General features: G+C 47.0%; 1 protein-coding gene across 2 annotated transcripts in view; it reads right to left on the bottom strand.

Annotated features, from left to right (window-relative positions):
• LOC8028919 overlaps positions 1-23,243 on the bottom strand; it is a 168,809-nt gene that overhangs the window by 124,563 nt on the left and 21,003 nt on the right. For both annotated transcript variants that reach the window (XM_029990686.4, XM_029990687.4), the window contains exon 2: positions 12,570-12,729. In XM_029990686.4, the coding sequence (XP_029846546.1) occupies positions 12,570-12,677 (108 nt within the window). In that variant the 5' untranslated portion in view covers positions 12,678-12,729. The remainder of the gene's footprint in view (positions 1-12,569; positions 12,730-23,243) is intronic.

Genomic DNA, 23,243 nt, shown 5'->3' with positions numbered 1-23,243 from the left:
ATCCTCAAACGTCGAGATATTATTCTATTTTGTATGTGTACACATCTAACAACACGAGAAGGCGATGTTTCCCCATTTGTATTTGCGTAGCTAATCCGCGGTATAGCTGCCAGCCAACAATGGTCGCCAAACAACTTCAACGTCCTTCTTTGACTTGTCACTCTCCGTCTCAGTCAGCCATAAGCGGACCGATTCACGTGGAAGCTCAGGAGACGAAGGGTGACAGTCAATGGCGGCAAACGTTTTTCTTTTTTTTTTTTTTTTTCCTAACTTCCCTCGCCGCAGATGCCAGAGGAACCGGATCGGGGGATGGATTATTATTTATTCGTCGCAAACTGGTTTCCTCACTTTCGCTTCTCCAATTTGGGTCGCGGTGGGTTTCGCCTTTTGTCCCAAATAAACAGCACGCAAAGGGGTCGAGCCGTGTTGCCGTTGCATCTTCGATCGTTGCTAGAGTGGAAAGGTCACCACGACGGCATCTTCTCCCACTTCCTAATCCAAATCGTGAATTTCCATAACGTGAGCGTTATCCTGGTATTTATTTTGTCCCTCGATTTTGTCTTATACTTTTGTTTTTCTATTTTATGTTCGTTTCTTCCTTTCGCACCTGTAAGGGACAACACTTTCCTGTTTTTTTGTTTTTTTCTATATGTGGCTCAAAGCCCCGTTTGAAATCGTGACTTTTTATACCGTTCCCGAAGCTTGTTTGAGTCGTCCTGGATAGCGCGGTTTAGAGTACTTCCTGATTCGTCGCGTGTTATGCGCGTGTGTACGATATGTTTCCCACCTCCGGCCGCGTGGCACGATACGGGGAGATCAGGATCGCATATGCTGTCAGGTGTGAATTCTACCCGCTTTGCGTTTTATATACGAGGTTGCATATAATGGCCAATCCGAGATTAGTGGAACCGCGGCATGTTGTCTTCAAGTACCTTCTATATCCTGGTTAAGCGTACATTTAAATAAAAACAAAATTATTTTATACTTCTTTAGGCTCCAATCACACTGCTCATATACATCATAAAGTTTGAGGCGTTAACGCTAGTGTAGAAAGTAACAAAAAAAAACACGTAGCAATGAAACTTTTAAGACGTTCAGCCGATGACCTGCGACTTGGAGGAAACAGTCAGGCCTCGATAACTGTCATGCGTGTATACGCGGTTCCCACTGACTGCAATCGGGAGGGGAAATCGGACGGTAGTCTACGGCTGCTTTTAGGAATTGCTCACTGGTGAGGTGACGATTATGCATTTTCGATCCGATGATTCACTTAACGGCCTCTCCGTTCATTCAAGGCCGCGAGCACCCGGCATGCGGATGCGGTCGTAGGGGGGGTGTCCGGCTGCGGCCGACGTATTGCCGACCCGATGGAGTCACGCTTCGAGTTTGTCCGTGCATGCTAACGCGGGGGAAAGGCCGCTGGTGCGACGTCCTTCACCTGATTGCTGTCCCTACGAGCTATTCTTGTCAATGACGATGATCAATCAACGAACAACCGGCGTAAAACAGAAGCATATTTGAACATATAGCGTTACAGCTTTTTTTTTTTTTTAGGGGCGAAGCTCCTTTGGGGCTAGCCATGTCCGTATGCCCGTCCGATGTCCGGCGTCGGGTGCTCGTGCTCACGAGCACGTGAGCACGTGCTCCCGTGCGCGTGTAGGGCAAAAAAAAAAAAGAAAACAACAACAAAACAACCGCATCTCCACGTGGTGAATGATGTTGATTGGGGCGAAGCAGAGCCTTTTATACTGGGAGAGTTCGGCGGGTGGGAGGGGCTTACGGCCCGCTAGGTCTAGCGGACTCAGCGGGCGCCGCTTCCGCCATGATGTGCCTCCCGGCGAGTGGGTCCCCATTGTCATGCGATGTATACGCGTGTAGGTCTTGCCGTTCGCGCTTTTGTTGGCGTAAGGAGAAAGTCGAAAAATCAAGCATTTTGTTACGTTAATCATAAACTTACCTCGCACAATCGAGAACTCGGCTTCCAGTCAGCCCTTCTTGGTTTGGTTTCCCAGATCTTGTGCCTTGCGCGGTTTTCTTTTCCTTGCGGGAACCGGTACATCCTGAACCCCTTTTTCGCGTTGTTCGAGCACCCAACGGCACTGCAGCCCCCCATTTCTTTTTCATCTAACGTCTGGCAGAGCGCAGCGCAGAACGATCATTTTCATCGTCGTCTCTCGCTCCATGGACTCTAGCGAGCTGACTGCCGGCTCGAGTCAGTAGGGCAAACGGGTTTTATCAGCCGCCACCAGCCTTACACCAAACAAGGGTGAAGCTTGCAATTTAAGGTTATAATTATAATGCAATTAAATGCAAAGGTGCAATCAAGCTAGACGGCAAGGCACATCATGGCGGATGCGCACAGTTGCCAGACTGTTTGATCAGTGCTGCCAGACTGGCGGCTGGATCAAAGAACCGCCGAACTCTGCCAGTATAAAAGGCTCTGGGGCGAAGCTCTGGTGGTGCTTGTCTGCGTAGACGCTGAGCCGCAGCATGCCGAACCTTTCGTTCATTTTCATCCATGTTAGAAAGAGAATGTGTGGTATGGAACGTGGTTATATATGCATTTGAGCATTTGACCGCAGCGTGACATGGATGAAAACGAACGAAAGGGTCCGCCATCTTACTGCTGGTGTGGGTACATCGTCTAATAGTGAAGTATTGCTGAGGCGTACCCACGGCCTCAGCAATGCTTGACTCTCAGACGATCTTCCCACACCAGGAGCAAGGTGGCGGAGGCAAGAGACCGTACTGGCAAACGTCTTACAGTGGCAGAAATATTTCATTGTGCACTAGTATTTCTTCTATGCAACGATGTTATGGTTTTTGCTCTACTCTTTGCTGTGTTGATGAAGTCTGTACAGGGGAATGACGACGAGGCAGGCGAATCTATCGCCTTTTGCCTTCTCCTCGTAGACATCCGTTTAAGCAAATCGTTCGTCATCATCATTGCCAAGCAACCTGTTCTTTTGTTTTCACCTTCTTCTGCAACTTCAATAAAATCGCAACCGAAGCACGCGAAAGGCACTTAAGACCTGTATGTTTTGTACATTCTGTCTCATTTTGAAGTAATATCGTTTCCAGCTGCAAAGTTTTCCCAGAATGAAGATATTCACGATGAGGCTAAGCGCACAGCGGATGAGTGATGCAACTTATGCTGATCGCAAAACGTGTAACCCCTGTAGTGATATCATATGTGCGTGGTGCAGAGGCAACTGTAAAGTCAGTGTAGACAAGTAGCGGAGGTGAAGTCTTCTCGTGTGTTGACAGCAAGATGTTTTACTAGTGACTTACGTGTAGCTCAGAACTACACGCCTAATGATATCCAAGACGTTTAAATAATGCAAGTGGTTCAACCCAAATGACTGAAATAAAAAAAAAATATATTCACTAAGCAGACGTGTTTTGACGTCTGCACAATTAGTTTCAAAACGCTATTAATACTTGCCTCATTTGTATCTTCGCAAATAACAGCGCCCACAAGAATACGCCGCAGATAAACAAACAAAACGGATACCACCTTTTAGCTGCAATGTCGAAATATCTATTGACACTTTCTTTTTGTTCAACTTTACCTGTAGGATCTGGATGGTTGAACGTGGTGGTGTCTTATTTTTACGATAAAGAAAGAGGGACATGAAAATGGACATGGGACACGGGCATGGACGTGGGGTGGCAAAAAGTGCTCAATATACGGTACCATAAAAGGAAGAGATTCTCAATCGTTGAAACAAAGGAGCAGGAAAGAAGATAAGCCCGTAGAACAGCAAATCATCAAACGGCTGCTGACCTTGTCACGCATGTATGGAGAAAAAACAGTTTCATGGCAACGACCATTAATGAGCCAGATCTATAGTTGCAGAGACCGCATGGAATGCATGTCTACGAAGTATCTAGTGGCTCCCTCCATGCGTGGGCTGCATTGTCTTCGGTTGCTCACGCCGTTGCAACCGTCGCCTGGCCTTCCGGAAGAATAACGGACCCGGCTAATCACAGACTCGCTTAAGCCGGCTGAATTCTTAATTTGCGTCTGGGCAGAAAGTGCCCGGCTGGAATGCAATGGCGTTTCCGGGAAAGTATAATCGAGGAAATGGTTTTCGGTCATCTTGGCATTGGAGCGAACGGGACAGGGAATTATAGCGATGATTTATCGTACATCCAGCGCAGCAGCCGCTATCTTTTGGCAGCGGCATCGTTGGCCGATTGGACTCTGGCGATGCGTCCATCGAATAATTAACTGCGCCCAAAACAAGGGAGAAAAAAAAAAAGAGAGAGAAAGAAAACTTAAGAATAGCAGGACAGTCTTCCTCTTCGTTGGCTCGTCCGCACGCAGCAGCATGCACACTTCTATATCTGGGGTTCTCTATGCGGGAATGCATCGCTATATATTGTTTACCATCGAGAAAGGTTCTGCAAAGAAAGCGGTCGCTGGGAAATTGTTCGAGGAAGGTCAGGCCAAGGCTCGTTATCATGCTGGGTCGAATGCTCGAATCGGACGGTCGTCATCCCTCCAGCCCACGTACGCGGAAAAAAAAAAATATGCCGTTCTAAACGGTACCTACGCACGCATCGCCCCCTCACCCCTCATTCATTTATTTATTTATTTCAAAGTGCATATACCGTTTTGTACGGCCCTCTGCGCCAGAAAGGAGTGCAGTCGTTGATTTCGACCTGGCGCCATTTTTGTTCGTGGAGGGCAGGTCGTGCCGGACAGAACACACACGCAGCTGCGGCTCTTTGGTCCAGCTTAAAGCGCATCGCCTGGTGAGCGATCTCTGCTGGTTTGGGTGAAGATCTTCGTGTCCTATTTCGGGGCAGTAGGCCAGCATCGGCCGTTCTAGAATGTGTTACGAACTGTAGCCACTTCAGCGGCGATCTGATGCAGCACGAAAAGTATGGGCTGCCCGCTCGTTGATTGACGATTGAGAACTGTGAGCGTGAGTAGTTTGCGGTTGGGTTTTTGCGTGACTGGCTACTGATTATAATATTTCTCGAGTGTAAAACATGATTGCTCCTCGGAATTCATTTCGGTTGGTTTGCATTGGCACTTATTTTGTTCATCGATCATTTAAGGTATAATGGGAAGTTTGAGATAATTGTACGTGGAGCGCGCTAAGAGAACACGAAGCATTAAGAGAGTCGATGTAGAAATGAGCACGCATTGCTCAATAACATACGCATGGGCATCAATTTCAAATTGACGCCAACAAATCATATTCGCAAATATTTGCTCTCTTTTATATTGACGCTCATCAAAACGTCAATTCATTTATAGGAGCAAGCCTTAATCAATGGCAGTTCGGAATTCGTATGGCTTGTATTTTTGTATTGTTTCTGTGATATTCTCATTCCGGCGTTAGTAATTTACATTTACAGACATCAACGCCAAAAATAAACGATCGATAACGTTTTATATACCTCTTTTATGGTACAGGACACGATAAAGAAGTCTCTCATGCCTCACTGGGCGCCATACAAGCAACAATTACACTCTTCGTGTCCACTTCAAGCGCACACTGTGCCCCAAACGCCGTCCTGTTTGCAGCCAAAGACATCGTCAAAAAAGCGACCTAAAAAAGAAAACAGAAAACGATGCGAAGGCGATTATTAATTCAAACACAATTATGTCAAACGGCGAACTCCGCTGGAGTTCCCGAAATACCTTACTGAGAGCCGACAGTGGTATACAAAAACAGTTGAAAGAGTCCCGGCTAAAAACGGGAGCAGTTAACTTCTTTTCCCCGCATCTTCGAAGCATCCCAAGTCCTCCGCACGCGAGGCAACTAAAAGAAACGCGATGAAATGAAGCTTAATTTGCCGACCGTTGACAACCAGCAAACAGAGCTCAGCACAACCCGCAGTGCGCCGTGCGCAGGGGAAAGAAAAGTCCCCCCGCGTTCAAAGGTCAGCCCCCCAACTGCACCGACGCGAGACAATCGAGCCGGCCACTTCTTCAGTTTCCGCGTTGGACTCGGCAGCCTTCCATGCGCGCTTTTTGGCGCTGTCTACTTTAGAGCGCTCGAGACGTTTCGGTTCTCAGTCGCTTATTTATGCCCACTCTCCTGGAGTGGAGTGTGGCTCCGCGAAGGAGCGCTCGTTCGCTCTGGCCTGGATAGAAGTTGTCGGGGAATCTGACTGACGCCTCGAAGCAACCTAGCTGCGTGAGAAAGCGCGTCGTTATGTTACGGACCTGCACGAGTTGATGATCTCTTTGAAGATGAACGGACGTCGTCTCGGTGGAGGTTTCGGCTTAATTCGGGCGGAGGATGCGGGTCGTGTGTGTACCGATTTGAACGGGTTCGTGGGTCAACGATGGGTCTCCCGATATTGACACGGCCTCTTTATACTTGACTATTTACGTGGGATTAGAAAATTACATGCGTAGGTGTATACACGTGGCGGAGACGTTTGTTCTGAACGATTCTTGACGGCATAATGAAATTTCGCTTCAGGAAGTAAGCGGCCTTTTTGGTCAACATCGTACTGGCCGAGGTAATGGTTTGATTGTCGTTTTCTACGCGTGCGTTGAAACAAAGGACTAAGAGTATTCTCTTTTTTTCTTCTTCTTCTTCTTCTTAGTGAAGGGAGAGTTTAAGCGACTCGTTTTTGAAGGCCCGAAACCGCAAAAGGCGTTCTCTTCAAATCATGCTTGGAGGTGTCAGTGTAAGCTTCATATATGAATGTCGTTAGACGAGAACAGAACACGCTAAAGCTCCTCAATGTCGCTTTAAAAAAGTAATGTGTTTTCCAAAAATGTGACGAGTTTGTGGACGCGATGATTGTTTGCTCAGATATACTTGAGGTATCGACCAGAAAATAGGAGGTCTCGACCAAGTTCCCGGAAACACAGGATGCATAAAGTCGAAGTCACATATCTTATACTATCCAATTTGAAGCTCATTGTGGAGAATGCTGCTTCCTTTCTTACCATTTTAAGTAAAAGAGTAAAAAAAAAAGCCGTAGAAAGTGATTTTTAAGTTACAACAGCTGCTACAAGCGGCTTCAGTGTACCGCGAGCCTAAGCAGTATTGCAGTTCTAAGCGTCTGTGCCGCCAAGAGGAAAACAAAGAACAAAAGAAAAATGAGAATCCTCGAAGGATAGACAAAAAAAAATTGAAAGCAGAGGAAGAAGCTGGGAAAGCACCCTCCTCATTGTGTGCGGGATCCAGCGCGCGTCCGCAGCGAAACCTTGAGATCTCAGCGCGGTTTCTATGTCACCGGAGGACGGCCTACCTGAGAAGACGCCCGGCCACGGCATCTTCACCACAGGTAATGAAAGAGGCGCTCCTCCAAACTTGAGCCCCTCTCATCCACAATAGAAAGAGATGAAGAAAAGAAAAAAAACGACGCGATCCGTATTGCGTGGACGTCGCAAGCAGCAGCGGTCCGTGCCATTAGTGCACCCAGTGTTTCTCGGCAGACTCCGCGTTGGGCAACATTTCGGTTTGGAAACGGGGCAGCGGTCAGGGCTTATTATTGAGCGGATTAAATAGCCGGGGGGATCTTTTTTGTTCCGCTTACGTCAGGCCATTGTGGTCGCGCGAAAGGCGGGGGAAGACCTTTCTTATCACCGGCAGGCTTTGTGGTCGTTGACGGGTGTGAAAACGATGCGGCTCTTACGTCAATCACGCCGGTGTGACGACGGTGTTGCTATTCATTATGCGCCGTCGCCGCGGTTTATTGCCTCGCTGGGCTCTGCTGGGGTTTCGTCAACCAGCTCCGACAGCGGTTTGTGATAGGGGGCGACGTGTTTTCGAAGGGTGAGATGGGTTTGCAAAGTTACGTGTTCCTGCTGTAGGTGTTTGTTTGTCCTGACGGGAATAAAAAAGAGTAGTTCTGTCATTCTGATTAGCCCCTAACAGTACCTCATTACGTCTTACCTTGTATCATCTTTTTTCATTAGAAGAGGAGACAAGGTTTGATCAGGTTAGCCACCCACAAAAATTCTGTCACTGTGTGTGCTCATAAATATCTTGGTTTCGTATTTCCTTTCGAGCTACCGTTTATAATATAAAATCTTTCTACTGGGACTGTCGTAGGTGGTATTTTTGTGCAACGTTTACCAGCGAAAAAATTATAGAAGTTGCAATATAGTGCGGACAAACATGCCTGAGGAAGAGAACGTAGATAAACACTCCTTGCCTCCGTGCTTAGCAAGGTCAATGACGCTCTCACAGTTTCGTAAAGCCGTAATCACACTGCTTATACGTCACACAAAGGACAGTCTGCAGGTATCAGCCATCGCGATATCCGTGGTTCGAATTCCGCGTGCCAAGTTTCCCCCTTAACTCGTTGCCACGCGGCATTCGAAGCACGGATCTCGTGGTGGCTCGCGTTCGAATCTGTTTGCAAACTGTCTTTTGTATGATGTATAAGCAGTGTGGACCCGGTTTTAGGCTCCATGCCCGAAACTGCTCCCACTGCACCAGTTCACTCGGCAGGCCGTGCCAAGTAAACTGATCCAATGCAGAGCACCTCCACGGGGCCACTTAGCGAGCCGAAATAAACCGGGCAGCCTTCGCATGTCGTGGGAATTAGCATGCAGCATCCACAAAAGCGGATCCATTCAAGGCGGTTGTATAATTCCGCACGAACGACCGGCGGGGGGCTTCCGTAAGAAAAACTCACCGGACCGAGACGCATTGTTTCGCCGCCGCCGCACCGACTCCATTACGTCACTATGGTCCAGTTCCTCCCGCGCTGACTGTGCGGACACCGCTTCCATTAGCCCCCACGGCTCCCGGAACCCGGTTCGAAGTCGTAGAACGATCGACTGGGGTTGTTTCTTGTTGCCCTTTTGTCTTTATGGGGTGTTAAAGTTGCCCCGTCCTGGCTTCAGGCGTACGCTATACCATTAGCCCCTCGGCTCGCAGGAACCCCGTTCGAATTCGTAGAATGATCGACTGGTATCGTTTCTTGTTGCCCGTTTGTCTTCAAGCCACAGTCACAATGCTCGTACATACATCATGCAAAAGACAGGGTGTCCGTTGCACACATGATGACAGATTTGTCTGCGGACATGGAATGTTCGGAAACATGCATCGAGCATGCTACTCAAGCATGTTCTGTGCATGTTTGCTTCACACGTGTGTATGTTTGGACATATCTGTACTTCGAACACGACTGCCTTTTGTATGACGTATTAGCAGTGTGGCAGCGACTTCACAGGCTGTTAAAGTTGCCCTCTCCTAACTGCTGTCGGATACATACGCTGCCAATAGAGAGTTTTAGTAAATCATTTCGAAATCTCCGATTACGATACCTAATGGTGATACGGTTTACGCGCAAAGACATCGCTGGAGTGTCGGGTATCGTTATCGGAGCCATAGGAACGATCTTCTAAAACCCTCTTCTTAGTTCTCCCGGAACCCCGTTCCAAGTCGTACAACGATCGACTGGGTATCGTTACTTGTTACCCCTTTTGCTTTTGTGGGGTGTTAAAGTTGTCCCGTCCTAGCTTCTGGCGTGGACGTATACGCCGCGAGTGACGCGAGGGTATGAGTTAGGGTACCTGGTCGAGCATCCACTTCCTTGTTTACCGGCGTCTGTGATGGGGTCGGAGACGCTGGAACGTTAGCGCGTCTGAAACTGTCGTTGAACTCGTCAATTTGTTTGTTGTGTTAGCTTGTTTTTGAAGTGCAGTCCCGCTATGTTGTTATTTAAGTTGAAATGGGTGATTACGTATTTCTGGGTCGTTGCAAGCTGCCTGTGGAACATGATCGATCCTTGAGCAGCCAAAACTACTTTCATACAAAGAAAAAAAAGGAAGCTTAATGTTTTTCTTTATTTTTTTTTTTTTTTTATTTTTCGGCAAACAACTTATTTCACGGGACTTCAATTACTTTTCGTAATCTGGGTTGATGACATGAACTTGCTACAATAGTATAAAGAAAGAAATTACTTCACCTCGATAAATAATTTTTTTTTTTTGCTCTATAAATATTGCAAATCTTAACAGAATGTTCTCTTCATGTTGAGTTGAATTTTTAGACAAGAGTTAACAGGTATTGCATGCAGATGGATTATGTAGGACATATCGTTCCCCAGCTAAGGTAACAAAAGTATGCACGTTCAAAAACCTCAATAAAAAAAAATTATATATATATATATATATATATATATATATATATATATATATATATATATATATATATATATATATATCAGCCCGGCATTCCTAGTCTTCACAGGTAATTTCTGAGAGCAGCTTCTGCGCTACGTGCTTTTCTGAAGCAATATACATTAAAAAAAGTTAATATTAGTATGAGTACACGTCACTGTCACTATCTTTGCCCATGAGGACCTGGCAAGCAGTAAAGGTTTACGACCCACTCTAAGTAACATATTCAGCGACAACGACGGCCTTCCTATCGCCTCGTTCGAGGTACAGAGACCTGTTTGCTCTCGCGAATGTCTAGAGCTGGAGAATTACGCATGACTGCAAATATTGTTTTTTTTTTTTCTCTAAATTAGCAAACAAGCAGAAGAAGGAAGTTCCGTTTGACGAGCAAGACCGTCTAAAAACTTGAGACACGACGCACACACACACAAAAAAAGGGTGTTACGTACTCACGCACGAATGCGTAAACACCGGCACCGAAAAGTTAAAACTTGCGCGTCGTGGTTTGTGCGCGACGCTGCCGGCTTCCCTCCTGACCTATATTCCCGGAGAGTGAAGCCACACACGCGCTGGCGACAGCTCGTCACGACGCCGAAAATAATTACAGCGTGCAATCACGCGCGCAGCTGTCTTACCCGGTTGTCCCCGTGCACACCCCAAGTTGAGGAGTAATTGCAAAGGCATACGGGCCAACGCAGACGAAGCTTGCACCACCGCCGCCATTAGGAACCTCAAAGTCGGAGCAGGCACGCCGAGGCCCCGCGTGCAAATGGCCGACGCTAAAATATGGAAAGTATCATGCAGGTCTTCGTCGTGAGTGTAAAAGGAACCCCTCAGCTACGGGTAATCGCTCCGTTACTTTGCATTTTAGATGAGGATAGAGTCCCCCCCTTTTTGTTTCTTGTCTTCTGAAAGTATAGCAGCTGCCTGTGTTGTTATTCGTTCCTGCATGCGTAGTTTTGTCCGAGTGTTGAATGGCATTGACTCGGTTAAATTTCGATTAATCGATTCAGTGCTCAAGGTGCAATACTCTTTACCTCTGGGACCCAGCTATTCATCGGCCGTCTTGAGTTCTTAAAGTAGCCATGCATCATAAGCGATTCATGCTCTAGTGGCCTGGCTCGCGTGTAAGACAACAATTTATGTGGGTTCAATGGGTCTGCTACCCATGATCGCATAAAAGCACGCGTGGAACGCGAATATTCATGAGCGCAGGCTTACGGGTCGACTACGCCTTACTTAAATTATCTCTTAAAGACCTTCGTTTTATCAGAGGCGCGTGAGTGGTGCATCATTTTACGAGCAGTATTGGCATGAGAAAATACTTCTGCAAAGAACCTATCGCTCGGCAGAGTGTAGTGGTTATAGCAGGAAAACGTATTGAAGAAATGACGACTGAAAAACACTGTCCACACGTGACCGTACAGCCATGTAACAGAGCTGTAGAAACAAAATTGTAAATTTGGGATCTTTTGTCGATTTCCACCTGCAAGAGCTCAATAGCGAAATACGCCAAAAATGACGTACCATCTTGTTCTAACTTAGATTTTAAATTACACAGTTTATTGCTTTATTATTCTTTATCCGACAGCTGGAACTTCACTCCATTCTAGGGTACACATATCTTTCTAATTCTCTTAGCCGGAACCCCAATTCAAGCCCGGGAATTCACCCGCACTTCAGCAGTTTGCCCTTCCGCATCTCCATAGTTCTTCGGTTGGTGCCGCCTTCAGTTTCGTCGGGCAGGTGCGGCCAAGCTACGGTGCCTCAAACGTCGTCTGGTCTGTTTAGCGTCCCATCCCTCGCACACGTTGGTCCCGAAGAGGCAACCAATGACGTCACACAAATGACGTCATGCTGTCGGGTGTAGCGACCCTGGCGGTGTGTGCTAGAAGCGCTGTCCTCTCTACTCCGTGTCCTCGTCTGTCCCTTTGAGCTTCATATTTAGTGCGTTGAATCAACTAGCCCACCCTACTGTTTTGCTGTTAGAGGTACCGGCAAACAGGAGGAACGAACGCGGGTGGCGCCGACTGGCGAAGCTTTCGTGGACTGTCAAGCTGACGACCGACTTGCAGCAGAACAGGCGCCTGCGATGTTTACCACCGCCGATGTGACGCAGCTAAGATCGCGGCCGGCGACAACGTGACACTTATGTGAAGTCATCGGGCAGAAATCGAGTTATGCGCAGAGAACCTGAGAGAGAAGAGGAGACGAGAGGGAACCTCAGAACGCCGAGCTGTGGTTGGTACGATTACTGGGTAGACCTGAAGCTCCTTCGTCTCGACTGCACTCGTCGAACGCGCCAGAACGCGGAACGCTGGCGTCCAGAGTTTAACTTTTACATTCGAACGCGTTCAAAGACGTGTTCCGGGCACCATAGACCTTCGGTGTCCTGTGCGAGTTCTGAAAGCTCTGAAAGAAAAGGGGGAAAAAATAAAGGCCGGAAGCTCACCTTAAATAGCTTTTCTTTCTGGTACCAGACGTCTTCCTCGTCTTCGGTCGTGAAGTCTACGTTGAGCTCGTCGCGAGACCTGGAGAGTATTTTTCGCCGGCTAATCATGGCCGTCTCGGTGTCTTCGGCCGGAGCCGACTCCTCCTTCCTGGGCTCGGTCCTGCGAGGCACAGAAACAAAGGATGGGTCAAAAGGCTGACCCTGTCACCAAAACCGCGGTCAAACCGGTAACGTATCACGCAGAAGGTAGTCGGCAGACACTAGGGAGTTTTAGGGAACAGTTTTTTTTTTTTATTTAAGATCCGGTAGGGTACGTTGGGCCCTCCGGTACGAACTGCGCATGCGTGACGACAGAAGACTCGCATATACGCAGCTCGTACCGCAGGGCTACTTGTACCGTATCGGATGTACAAAAGCCGTTCCCTAGAACTCCCTAATAGGGAGTTTTAGGGAACCGTTTTTGCACATCCGATGTGGTACGATGGGCAAAAATGGTTCCTTAACGCTCTGTTATGTTTGAAGCGTGTTTCTTCATTATGTGGCGGTCACATTGGGCCGACAAACGTTGTCCGCAGACATGTTCAAAACATAAACATCTAGAAAGCAAACATGAGTCGAACATGCGCGAGGCGTGCCCACAGACAGCTTTGTCATCATTCATGATGTATGAGCAGTGGGAGTGTGGCTTAACAATAAGAGAGCTATTGGCTATAAGCCAATTAATGATGCTGAAGACACGCACTCCATTAACGCCGCTACGCCTCAAGAACTATAGTAAACAAAAGCTTGGCTCCTCGCGGAAGATACGTAATTTTTCCTTTCATTCTGGTGAGTTAAGATACTTGCATGTTTTCGACATGTCACGTGCTATTTGATTACAACCTAGACGTTGTAAACGCCACAATCCTTATTTTTTCCCTGACGGCCAAATCTTGTAAGAACTACTGCTGGCGCAGCTTATTTATTACGTACAACACTTTATTTTTCTCGAAGGAAGATCAAGTATAGAGCCTCGGATTTCATTTTTAAATGGGCATCTAAACAGACACTGCAAACGTTCAAGGTTCGCAGATTTGTTAAGTTTGACGGGTTCATATCACGTTTTCTGGCAGCCTCTAGCCATTTGTGAACTTTTTTTTTTTTTTTTTAGCATTTAAAATATTCTGGAAATTACTGCTTGACCCTTGAAATGGCTTACAACGAAAGCCGCGAGACTCCCGCCACATTATACGCGTGCTGCGAAAACCTTAAAAGCGGATAAAATCGTCATATCTGCCCGGAAAAAAAAAAGAAGAAAAGAAGTGCACATTAGGCGGGCTGTTACGCGAATTTCGGCGGAATGCCCATCGGAGGTGTCGCTATTGGTACTATCCAACTCGGACAGGACAGCACGCGATCACAGGAAAGGTAAAAATAAATAAAATAATGAAAGATTGTGTCGAAGTATACGCACAGCCTAAAGTAGGTGTCATACTGCTCAAGAAAGTCTGCAAACACGAGTGACCGGAATATCCGTGGTCAGAGTGTCGTGCGCCAAGTTTCCTTCTTGAACTCGCTGCCATGCGGCATTCGAAGCACGGAACTCGCAGTGACTCGCGTTCGAATCTGTTTGCAAACTGTCTTTTGTATGATGTATAAGCAGTGTGACCCCGGATAATAAGTGAAACTTAGCGGCGTTTTGTGATGTGTTCAAGAATAGAAAAGAGAAAGCATCGCGGCAGAAAACGACCAAATAAATGCTATGCACACATTACGGTATTTTCCGTTTGCGTGCTTTATGTTTTCTTGGTTCATTTCAAGTTTTGTTTCGAGTTGCGTTTGAGACGCTCTGCACCTTTTTTTGTCTACATTTTATTTTTGTGTTTAGCTAGATCCAGTGTCTCCGTCAACGCGGTTGGGTCCTGCGCTAAATTAGCGCTGAACGCGGAGCAGTAGCTTTCGCTTTAACCTTCATTCTCCAGAGCTCGGTTGACCCACGAAAATCCGTCTTGTTGATAGGCCATTGTGAAGAAGGGCAAAAGTGGTGTCAGTGAACGCCAACCATCGCACGTATACAACTGTGTGACACTTTGACAAAACAGATGCAAACTTGGGGCTGTCCTCACAAACACTATACCTTATTTTTTTTTTATTCGAATTTTTCTTGTGGCAGTTTTATCAGAGTCATTCGTTACGCATGGAACTGAAAGTGGAAGAGCCGTTTTGCATGCCCACAGCTTTTTTTTTTTTTTTATGAGGACAGATATTCCTCATAAATATGCGCGGGTCGTGAAAAAGACGAGCCTCCGAGGATCTGGACATTTTTTTCGCAGCCTTCTCGGGCGGTTGAGAATAAAAATTAATTTTGTCACACATGACAAGTGATTGAGCGAGAACTAGAACTTATTTTCAGTTGTTCATTTCGTTCTTGTTGGAGAGCGAACGACTTCTCGAACGCGTATTGTCGCGGGGAAAACAAACTACTCCGCTTTAACTTGCAGCGGAGCGCAAAAAGCGGATCATCACGGCGCTCCTCCTGTTTGTGTGTTTGCTCTCTCACCGGCTAAATTAATCACGCTCAGTGCTCAGTGGATGCGTCGAAATCCAGCACCTTTCTTCTGTATGTGATTTATGTAGCCGATGATAGTAAATCACTTTGTAAAGCAAAAGTGCTTAAGTAAAGCCTGTGATAAAGCACTTTTGGCGCTGCTCGATTCACTCCATTGGATTGTACATAGCGTTTGTTTGCGCTGGCACTTGCCAAAGATTTCAGCAACAAAATAAAAGATGCTTTCCCGACTTTAAAAGCCCGCTAGATCAAAAAGCAGAAAGCATACAATTGTGTCAAATGGAAATAGTTCATTTATACACAATTCGAAGGAAATGTTGTAGTGTTACTTAACCGTGCTCATTCGATGAAAAAATGAAAGGAGGGATGGGGGGCCTCTTTACCAACCCCTAAAGAAATAGCCGCTGCTGAACGTCTTCACCAAATCAGACGCAATCGAAAACCAGCAGAGCTTCTAACCACTCGGCGGCCCCCGAACGACCTCAGAATTTGCATTCTGCGCTCGCGCGGGCGAATGTCTGTGAACCTTAACCCAGCCGCCGCCGTTTAGAAAGCGCCTGAAATTGAGGTCAGACTAAAACCGCTTCGAGACACACAACCACACACAGGCGAGCTGCGAACGATGATTGAGCGTCAATACGGTGGCCTAAGTTCCAGCGTGGGTTACTCGAGCTCCATTGTGTCGGCAAGGGTTGTACACTCGAGTAAAGCGTCGCGAAGCAGAGGCCAAGGATGCCAGCGGCGGGTTCCTTGTATCGCGCCTCGGGTGAGAGTGCGGCCGAAGCTACGTCCTCTGCCACTGCGGGCGCTAGTATCGGCACGGCGCAATCGCACAGGCCGTATTTCACGCGAATCTGGCTTAGGCGCACGCCCAATGTTCACGGCCGGAGTGGGTGTGTGTGTGTGTGTGCGGGGAAGGGGGGGGGGGGGGGGGGGGGCGTGGGCGTGTTTGTAAACAACGTGTTGGCGTATACTGGACATGTATACAGGTTACTGAAAAAAGTAACTGAATACCGTTACTCGATACTCGCTCGCAAAGCGACTAAGAACGTTACACGTTGCTGAAATTCAGAATAGACGGGTTACTTTAGCTCGAAGGTTACTGGCTACGTTTCGTTACTCCTGAATGTGTCGTTCTTTTGAAGCCGCTTTCCAATATATGATGTCGTCAATGAAGCCTAGTGTTTTTGTTTATATTTTCTTGTTTGTATTTTTGACCGCGGAAGTCACAGGCACGGTTTGAGTGAAAATCAAAGAGGGTAACTTTGGTTGTACACGTTAATTCCTCTCCAGAAGTAACTAAATAACGTTACTCGTTACTCCACCAAAAAGTAACGAAGATGAATTAATCCTTCTTTCTCTCGAAAAATGACTCAGTCGTAACCTCGCTACCGGAAAAAGTAACTAGGTAAAGTAACACGTTACGTACAAGACTGGCGTATACCCGACCGCAGAGAACGCGGTCTGCTGACGAAAGTGAGGCGATTGACTGGTTTAGCGAGCACGTAGCTTCCACCCCACTGCCAGCTTAGCCAGTTATCCAGCCGCCTCGGGAGCGTCGAACGGTTGCGTACACGGTACATCCATCCGCAGAGGCGTTGTTTCCTCTTAGAGTCGGGCGCGAAGCCGGCGAAGCTCTCTCGAGAAGAGGCCACCCGACGCCCTATATAGGCACCCGCGCAGCGTGTCTTACGGGCCGAAAGGCGTTTCTCGCGCCGCATGCGAATTCGCGGTGAGTTCTGATTCATAATTGCTGCCCTCCCTGGCGTCCTTTAGCCCGCGAGGCGTGGCGTTCTTGACCGTGATCACACGAAGACCGCTATCGGCGGCCATCATCTTCATTGTCTCGAGCATCGGAGGGCTCCCTATTTTTAATCGAGTTCTGCCGCCCGTGTTCGTTCATAGCGCATCTTGCGAACCCTAGTGGATTGTTTTTAATGCAGGCGATGAAGACCTCCGTTGGGTGTTTGGTGCCCCACTTAGCCGCTTGGCGTTTATTTCTTGCGACGAGTGTTAGGAACGTAAACGCGCGTGACTATGATATGTCGGTCTCGTTCACTGACACTAATGTCTCACTCGCATCGACAATTGAACTGCATTCGCGTGGCGGCTGCTAATGCGGCTGCTTAAAGATCCACTTCAGTTTCACGCGAACTTGGTGATGAAAAGGAGCAGATTCCTTTCGCGGTTATCAATAGATCAATCAATCAATTTTCTTCTCTTTTTTTACAGAGACAGATGGTAGGTGGGGCGAAAATCTGCAACAAGTGCAGCTTGACAAGGGCCCAGCTCCAAGATGACTGAAGCGTCAATGTAAAGGCAGCATTAGCGTGTGTCGGATATATAAGAATAGGTAGTTTGTATTAGAGATGCTTTCAGTTTACGGCAACAATTACTCGAATAAACGGAAAATATTATCGAGTGTGCAACTTGGAGGGTTTCGGACAATCGTGGCGAAAATTAAACCCACAAATTACTCCGGCTTGAAGAAATATTACAAGAAAGAAACGAAATTGAGGTATTCAGTTGCAATCTGCTCCTGCCGTCTAAACAAGTAAAAAAAATAAAACTAATTAAGGCAAGCAATGCCACGAAAGAAAGTAAGAGGCCATGAAAAGACATATCAATTCAATGAACAGAAAGTCAGGGCTTAAACGAGCTGGTGAAGATTAGACATAACACAACCGCGAGACTGCAGGTAAGCAGAAGACGACAGATAAAAAAAAAAAGTATCTACAACAGACTTTTCATAAACTTTTTTGCACACATATATGTAACCTATTATTTATATCTGGTTACTTTTTTCGGTTACGAGTTACCTATTAAGTTACTTGTTTAGAACGACTAACGTACTTAGTTACTTATAAGGCCAAGTAACAATTAACGGAATTCCGTTACGCTTGAGGAATAGCGTGTAGAGCACCGTTTAAACATCGTAATTTTAACTCTAACCTAAGTATGCGTCTATTGCGACAAAGACACTGCCATTTCTTCGAGCGCGTCAGTAGAACGACTCTTCAAAATCGCCGAATATGTATACTCAGGAAAGCGGGGAAACGTAACTGTTAAAGAAGTTTGAGAGGCAGTTACTTCGTAAGTGCAACGACTACTGAAAATAAAACAATAAACCATGAACCAAAAGCTGCTGGGCGTCGTCAAAGTAACGAGAAAAGTAACTTTTGAGGTAAAGTTCTTTTTTGAGAATCAGTAACGAATAAAGTATTTAGTTACTTCTTGAGCGAGTTAGGAGTAACGGTATTTCGTTAGTTTTTGGGTAACGTGTCCTAGTCTGCTTTTGAATGAGTGTGTCGTCTGTTTCCTACCTGTAGTATGGAGATTGTGTTACGTCAAGAAAATGGTCATTTGATTAAGTCAAGGCCTTTGTCTATACTCTGTGACCAGCTACCTCGAATCAAGACATTCATAGGGTATAGGATTTGCGATCTCCCACTATAAAGACCGCATACCATTCAACTATATACACGAAGGCCACAAGTTAATAGTAATTTATCGATTGGCTACCGACAAGGTGAAAACCACACTGCCTTCATTCCTCTTTTACAATCGCGGCTTAGCCATCGATTGAGCTCTTGCCGCGCGTCAGGCTCACACGTAAGAACACGCTCGAAAGCGCAAGCTCGTGCCAATAGTCAAGTGCCCAGCAGCGCGTTCTGTCGTCCCTAAGATCTTATCTCGACTCCACATGCTCAGGAACCGAGCAGACCCGCCCGCAAAACATTGATTTTAAAAACCTGGCCTCACTGATCTGGAACGAGTCTGGTAGACAAAGCTATAATCAAAGTACGGGTGGATCCTATCCAGTTTATCTTGTTATCTTGAAGAAAAAAACGAAGAAATATCGAGAGCAGTGCCAGTGCTGTATTTACACCGCAACGGGGGCTGACATGTTGAGTGATACCTTGCTGCGCCTAACCGTACTCAAATGTTGGAAAAGAACTCAAGGGAGCGTAGCGCATGGTACGAAATCTCACGATCAAAAAACACAGGCTCGGCGAGATCTAGACTGATACTTTATTTCACTCCGCCACATGCCCTCACGTTTCCCGGTAAGTCATTGTTTACACAAGGATGACAGCAAAACATTTGTATCCGACCTGGAGAGGTTCGTGTTCCGTGTGCACTTTGTATTTACTCCAGTATGCAGAGACACTCGCTGTGGAAGAACTTACATGAACAAAACATTTATAGACGACAAAAACAATAACAATAACAACCAGAAAATTCATGAAAACACGGGGGAGAAACGACCGGTTTGGAAGCACGTTGACACCGTAACACCACCGCGATCAAAATTGACATTATGACGTCACCTGGTGTCACAGTGTCACATGAAAGCACAGTGTTAAGTTACATCACGGTGTCGTGTGACGCCATGATATCAGCTTGACATTATTTGATTTAGCGGAAATATTTCTGAGCTAAATTTAGCGGTGAATTTTTTCGGATGAATTTAGCCCATAAATTGTTACTGCCAAATTTAGTTTCGTATTCACTCACTGATTCTTTTCAATGGGAGCTCGGTGCTCGGATATCCCCTCGCGCTCTCCTCTCCTCCTCTCCCTCAGTTTGTCTCCGTATAGCGGCTACCGCCGGCGGGAGGAGCGGCAACCGGTCTCGGCGGCTGTTCCGACATCAGAACCCGTAATGAGCGCACGCGACATGGCCACCCCGAAACGCCGAATGAAATTGCCCCCGAACGGAGTTTCCTCCGCCCGGCTGGCTCGCTCTCCGTCATATTCCGGGTGTGTCGCAACGCCGCCTAGCGCCTGGGGAGAAAATAATGGGCGCGTCTTGATCCCGCGCTTCCACGCCATCATCTTCCGCTTTTCGCGGAAATGATAGCGAGTGACAACAGCCTGAACGTTTATTTATTTATTTGTTTGCTACCATAGGAAGACAGCTTATTCGCCTTACTGGATTCTACCTTGATTTCCCCGGTGTTCCATCGTTTCCGGAGGATCGAACGATCAAGGGTGAAAGGTCTTGGCGAGACATGGATGCGACTGCTATTCAGTCGCTTCGCGTCATTGATGGCATCGTTAATTTTAATTTGGATGTTGTAACATGAATTCTGAGTCTATTTAGATTATCCGCACGACTTTGTTATCGCTGTTCAGTGGTCGGACTCTATTGTGCAATGCAGAATACCACTAAAAAAACAAAAAACAAAACATTTTAGTGCACATTGGGTCATTGCAACTTTGATTGGCATTCTCTAACTCCTCAAAAGAACCTTACAACTACTGCCCTACGAAGATTGACATTGAGACTCCGCCTCATTCGAGCAATGGCTCATTCCAAAACTCGATTATATATTTCTCCAATCCGCGCCTAGAAAACGAACACCGGCTCTTTGACTCAAAAAGCCATTGTCTCATTGTCAGAAAGAAGAAGAAAAAAAAAACGCATTTCATTTTTATTTTAGGGAGAACCATTAATAATACACTTGTGTTATGTCGGCTGCAGAAGTCAGTATAGCAAGAAAGCAACCACTTTTGAATTCGTCAAGGCTTCGAAATGAGATGGTGGCTTCTGCAAAAAAACAATTGGCAGCTACCATTTGGAGATTCCTACCTAATACGGGTAAACACTAAATCAAAATAAAATTAGAAGCAGCACAGATATACACAATAAAGTCAATCAGCGAAAGCTACCAGTACATACAAGAAGCAAAAAAAAGTAGCTTATGCTAATTATCATTGACAAATTCGATGGTACCTATGCGAACGTGGCCGTTCACTCGGAGACGCATTGTATTTTATATCCTTCGCCGAAACTTTCCTTGTTTCTCGCGGGCAGCAGCAGGAGGTGTTTAAGCATTCGTTGGAGAGCCAGTCCACTATCATCGTCGGACGCGCTCCTTGCAGCATCTCACAACCAGCACGACGCTAGAACGCGGCGACGCCACGACTGACACGTCTGCCCATAGCCTTCTATATACGGACAAACCCTGGCAGATCGCCAGGAGAAACGGCCGGCCGCCGAAATGGAAAGAGGTGGAGCGGCAGACAACGAATGAGAGGAGAGCCACGTGACTGGCGCCCCGCTGCGGCTAGGCGCCGAAACACACTTATCCCGAGCGAACAAGTGTGTTTCGGGTCCTTCCCGCTGTAAAAGCTGTGCGCTGATGTCCAGGTTCCCCGAGAAATGGCTCTTTGATGCTCCGTGCTACCAGATCCTCGAGCTCCAAATCTGCGACCGGGTACTCTACGGCTCAGTCGTCGAACTGGCTTTGTGAGTATAGAGGAGGATATGACCTGCCGGTTTGGGCGGGTCGGGAATCCACCAATGATGACGTCATTTTCAGGCCTTGTATTCTGGCTGGTATTGGCCAGTCCCATATAGGGCGGATGGTCTTGGCAACCGCGCGGAGGTTGTACACAAATGAACAAAGCGCTCCCGCGAAAGCCCGCTCTAATTGCGTTTGAGATTCGCATTCTCGCGGGTTAGATAATGGCGGCGTGATTAACTGAGCGCTCTGGGTAGGCGTCCCATTTCCGCGCTGCAGGGCGTTGCTTGCCGCCTGAGGGCGGCAACGAGCCTGACTGCTTTCATCGCTTTTACGCTACAGCTGTCTTGGGGCTCACTCCGACTGCTGAGATGCTGCTTTTGTTTTCAACGCGGACGAAGTGAAACAAACCACTACGAAAACGGCGGCATACGGACATACCTGAAGTGTTCCTCGATGCAGTCATACCTCGTTAAAATTTACCCGGATGGTATAAGTGCACTATTATGTAGACAATTCAATAATATATTAATAATTACGGGTGTCCGTGTATTTCCCAAACGAAATTTAGAAACTTTGGCGGGTGACGCCCATGGTAGGCAACGCGGATGTTGTGGGATGCTATGGCTAGCAGGATAGCACAATGCAAATTGTGTCTGCCTTCATTTTTTCTGTTCTTGAGGTTTTTTTTTTTCCTATACTAACGTTTCACAGCGCCTGACAACGTTGCGGGACATACGCTGTGTCTCAACGTAACGTAGTCAAACATTCCTCCGTGAATGGGAACTTGCGCAGCGTGAACCATTTTTCGAAGGATACCATACCGTACCTTCCACAGAAGCTGCAAAACGATCGTGTATATCTTCTAGATAATAAAGGTATTCAGCAAAATGTTTTTGAAAGTCAGACGCCACTCTGGTTCGCGCTCCAAAGCAACAACACAATGAGCTCTTCATATAACTATTGTTCTTCAAAAACTTTACTAAAACTCTCCAGTAGCAGCGTTTGGCACGTTTCCATGTCATGTGTCATATACATGTCAAAATCCTATTAGGTAAATCAAACAGATGCGTATGGATTATTATTCAATTGGACTTTGCTTTTCAGTCCATGAAAGTAAAGATCATGGAACTATGAGGGAAGCGAGCCATTAGCGAACCGCACTCGAAACCCCAATCCATCGTTTCGTGACGGATTACGTGTACCGTGCCGGTGCTACAAGGGCGCCGCTGCGACGCTCAGCTGTATTGGACGCGTGTCCGACGCGGTCATTTCCTACGCCCATACACCGCCATCAAATAAACCATGTCGGCCAAGCACGTGCGTCGCATGAGATACTATCTCTTCGTGGGCTTCGCCATGTCTCACACTCACTCCATTCATGCATGCCGTCACTTGGAGATTGCTTCCCAGCCCCGTTGATATACTGCTTTTCGCTGTCCGTCGAGAAAGCGCCATGTATACTGTGTTTCTCGCGCTGATAGTGTCGTTCAGAGCGTGGGTTCATGACGAAGGGCGTGTGAGGAACGGAGGTCCAAGAAGGCAGTAAAGAAACAGAAAGAATTACGATTTCTTCGCAGCAGGCCTACGTGACCCCCAACCCTTTACACGACAGGCCTGAGTTATAGTCTGGAACAGGTAGCTGCGGGCCTTGGGCGAGAACTTACGTTGCTGTCTATAGAAATAAGAGACGCAGGGACCCGTTGCCTTACACCCATACAGCTATCCCGAAAGGTCGAGGGGGGTGGTGCGATAAGCGGTGGAGCCCGCGACTTTAGCGCACAAATCGTCCAAGTACCGCGTCGCGTTCCATACCCCTTTGACCCTTAAGTTGACAGTGCGGCGAAGGTTAGACGCCCGATGGAGCAGTCGTACG

This window comes from Ixodes scapularis, unplaced genomic scaffold (assembly GCF_016920785.2).
Source record: "Ixodes scapularis isolate PalLabHiFi unplaced genomic scaffold, ASM1692078v2 PGA_scaffold7__128_contigs__length_106722199, whole genome shotgun sequence".
Taxonomy (NCBI): domain Eukaryota; kingdom Metazoa; phylum Arthropoda; class Arachnida; order Ixodida; family Ixodidae; genus Ixodes; species Ixodes scapularis.
This window is presented reverse-complemented; position numbering and strand designations above follow the sequence as displayed.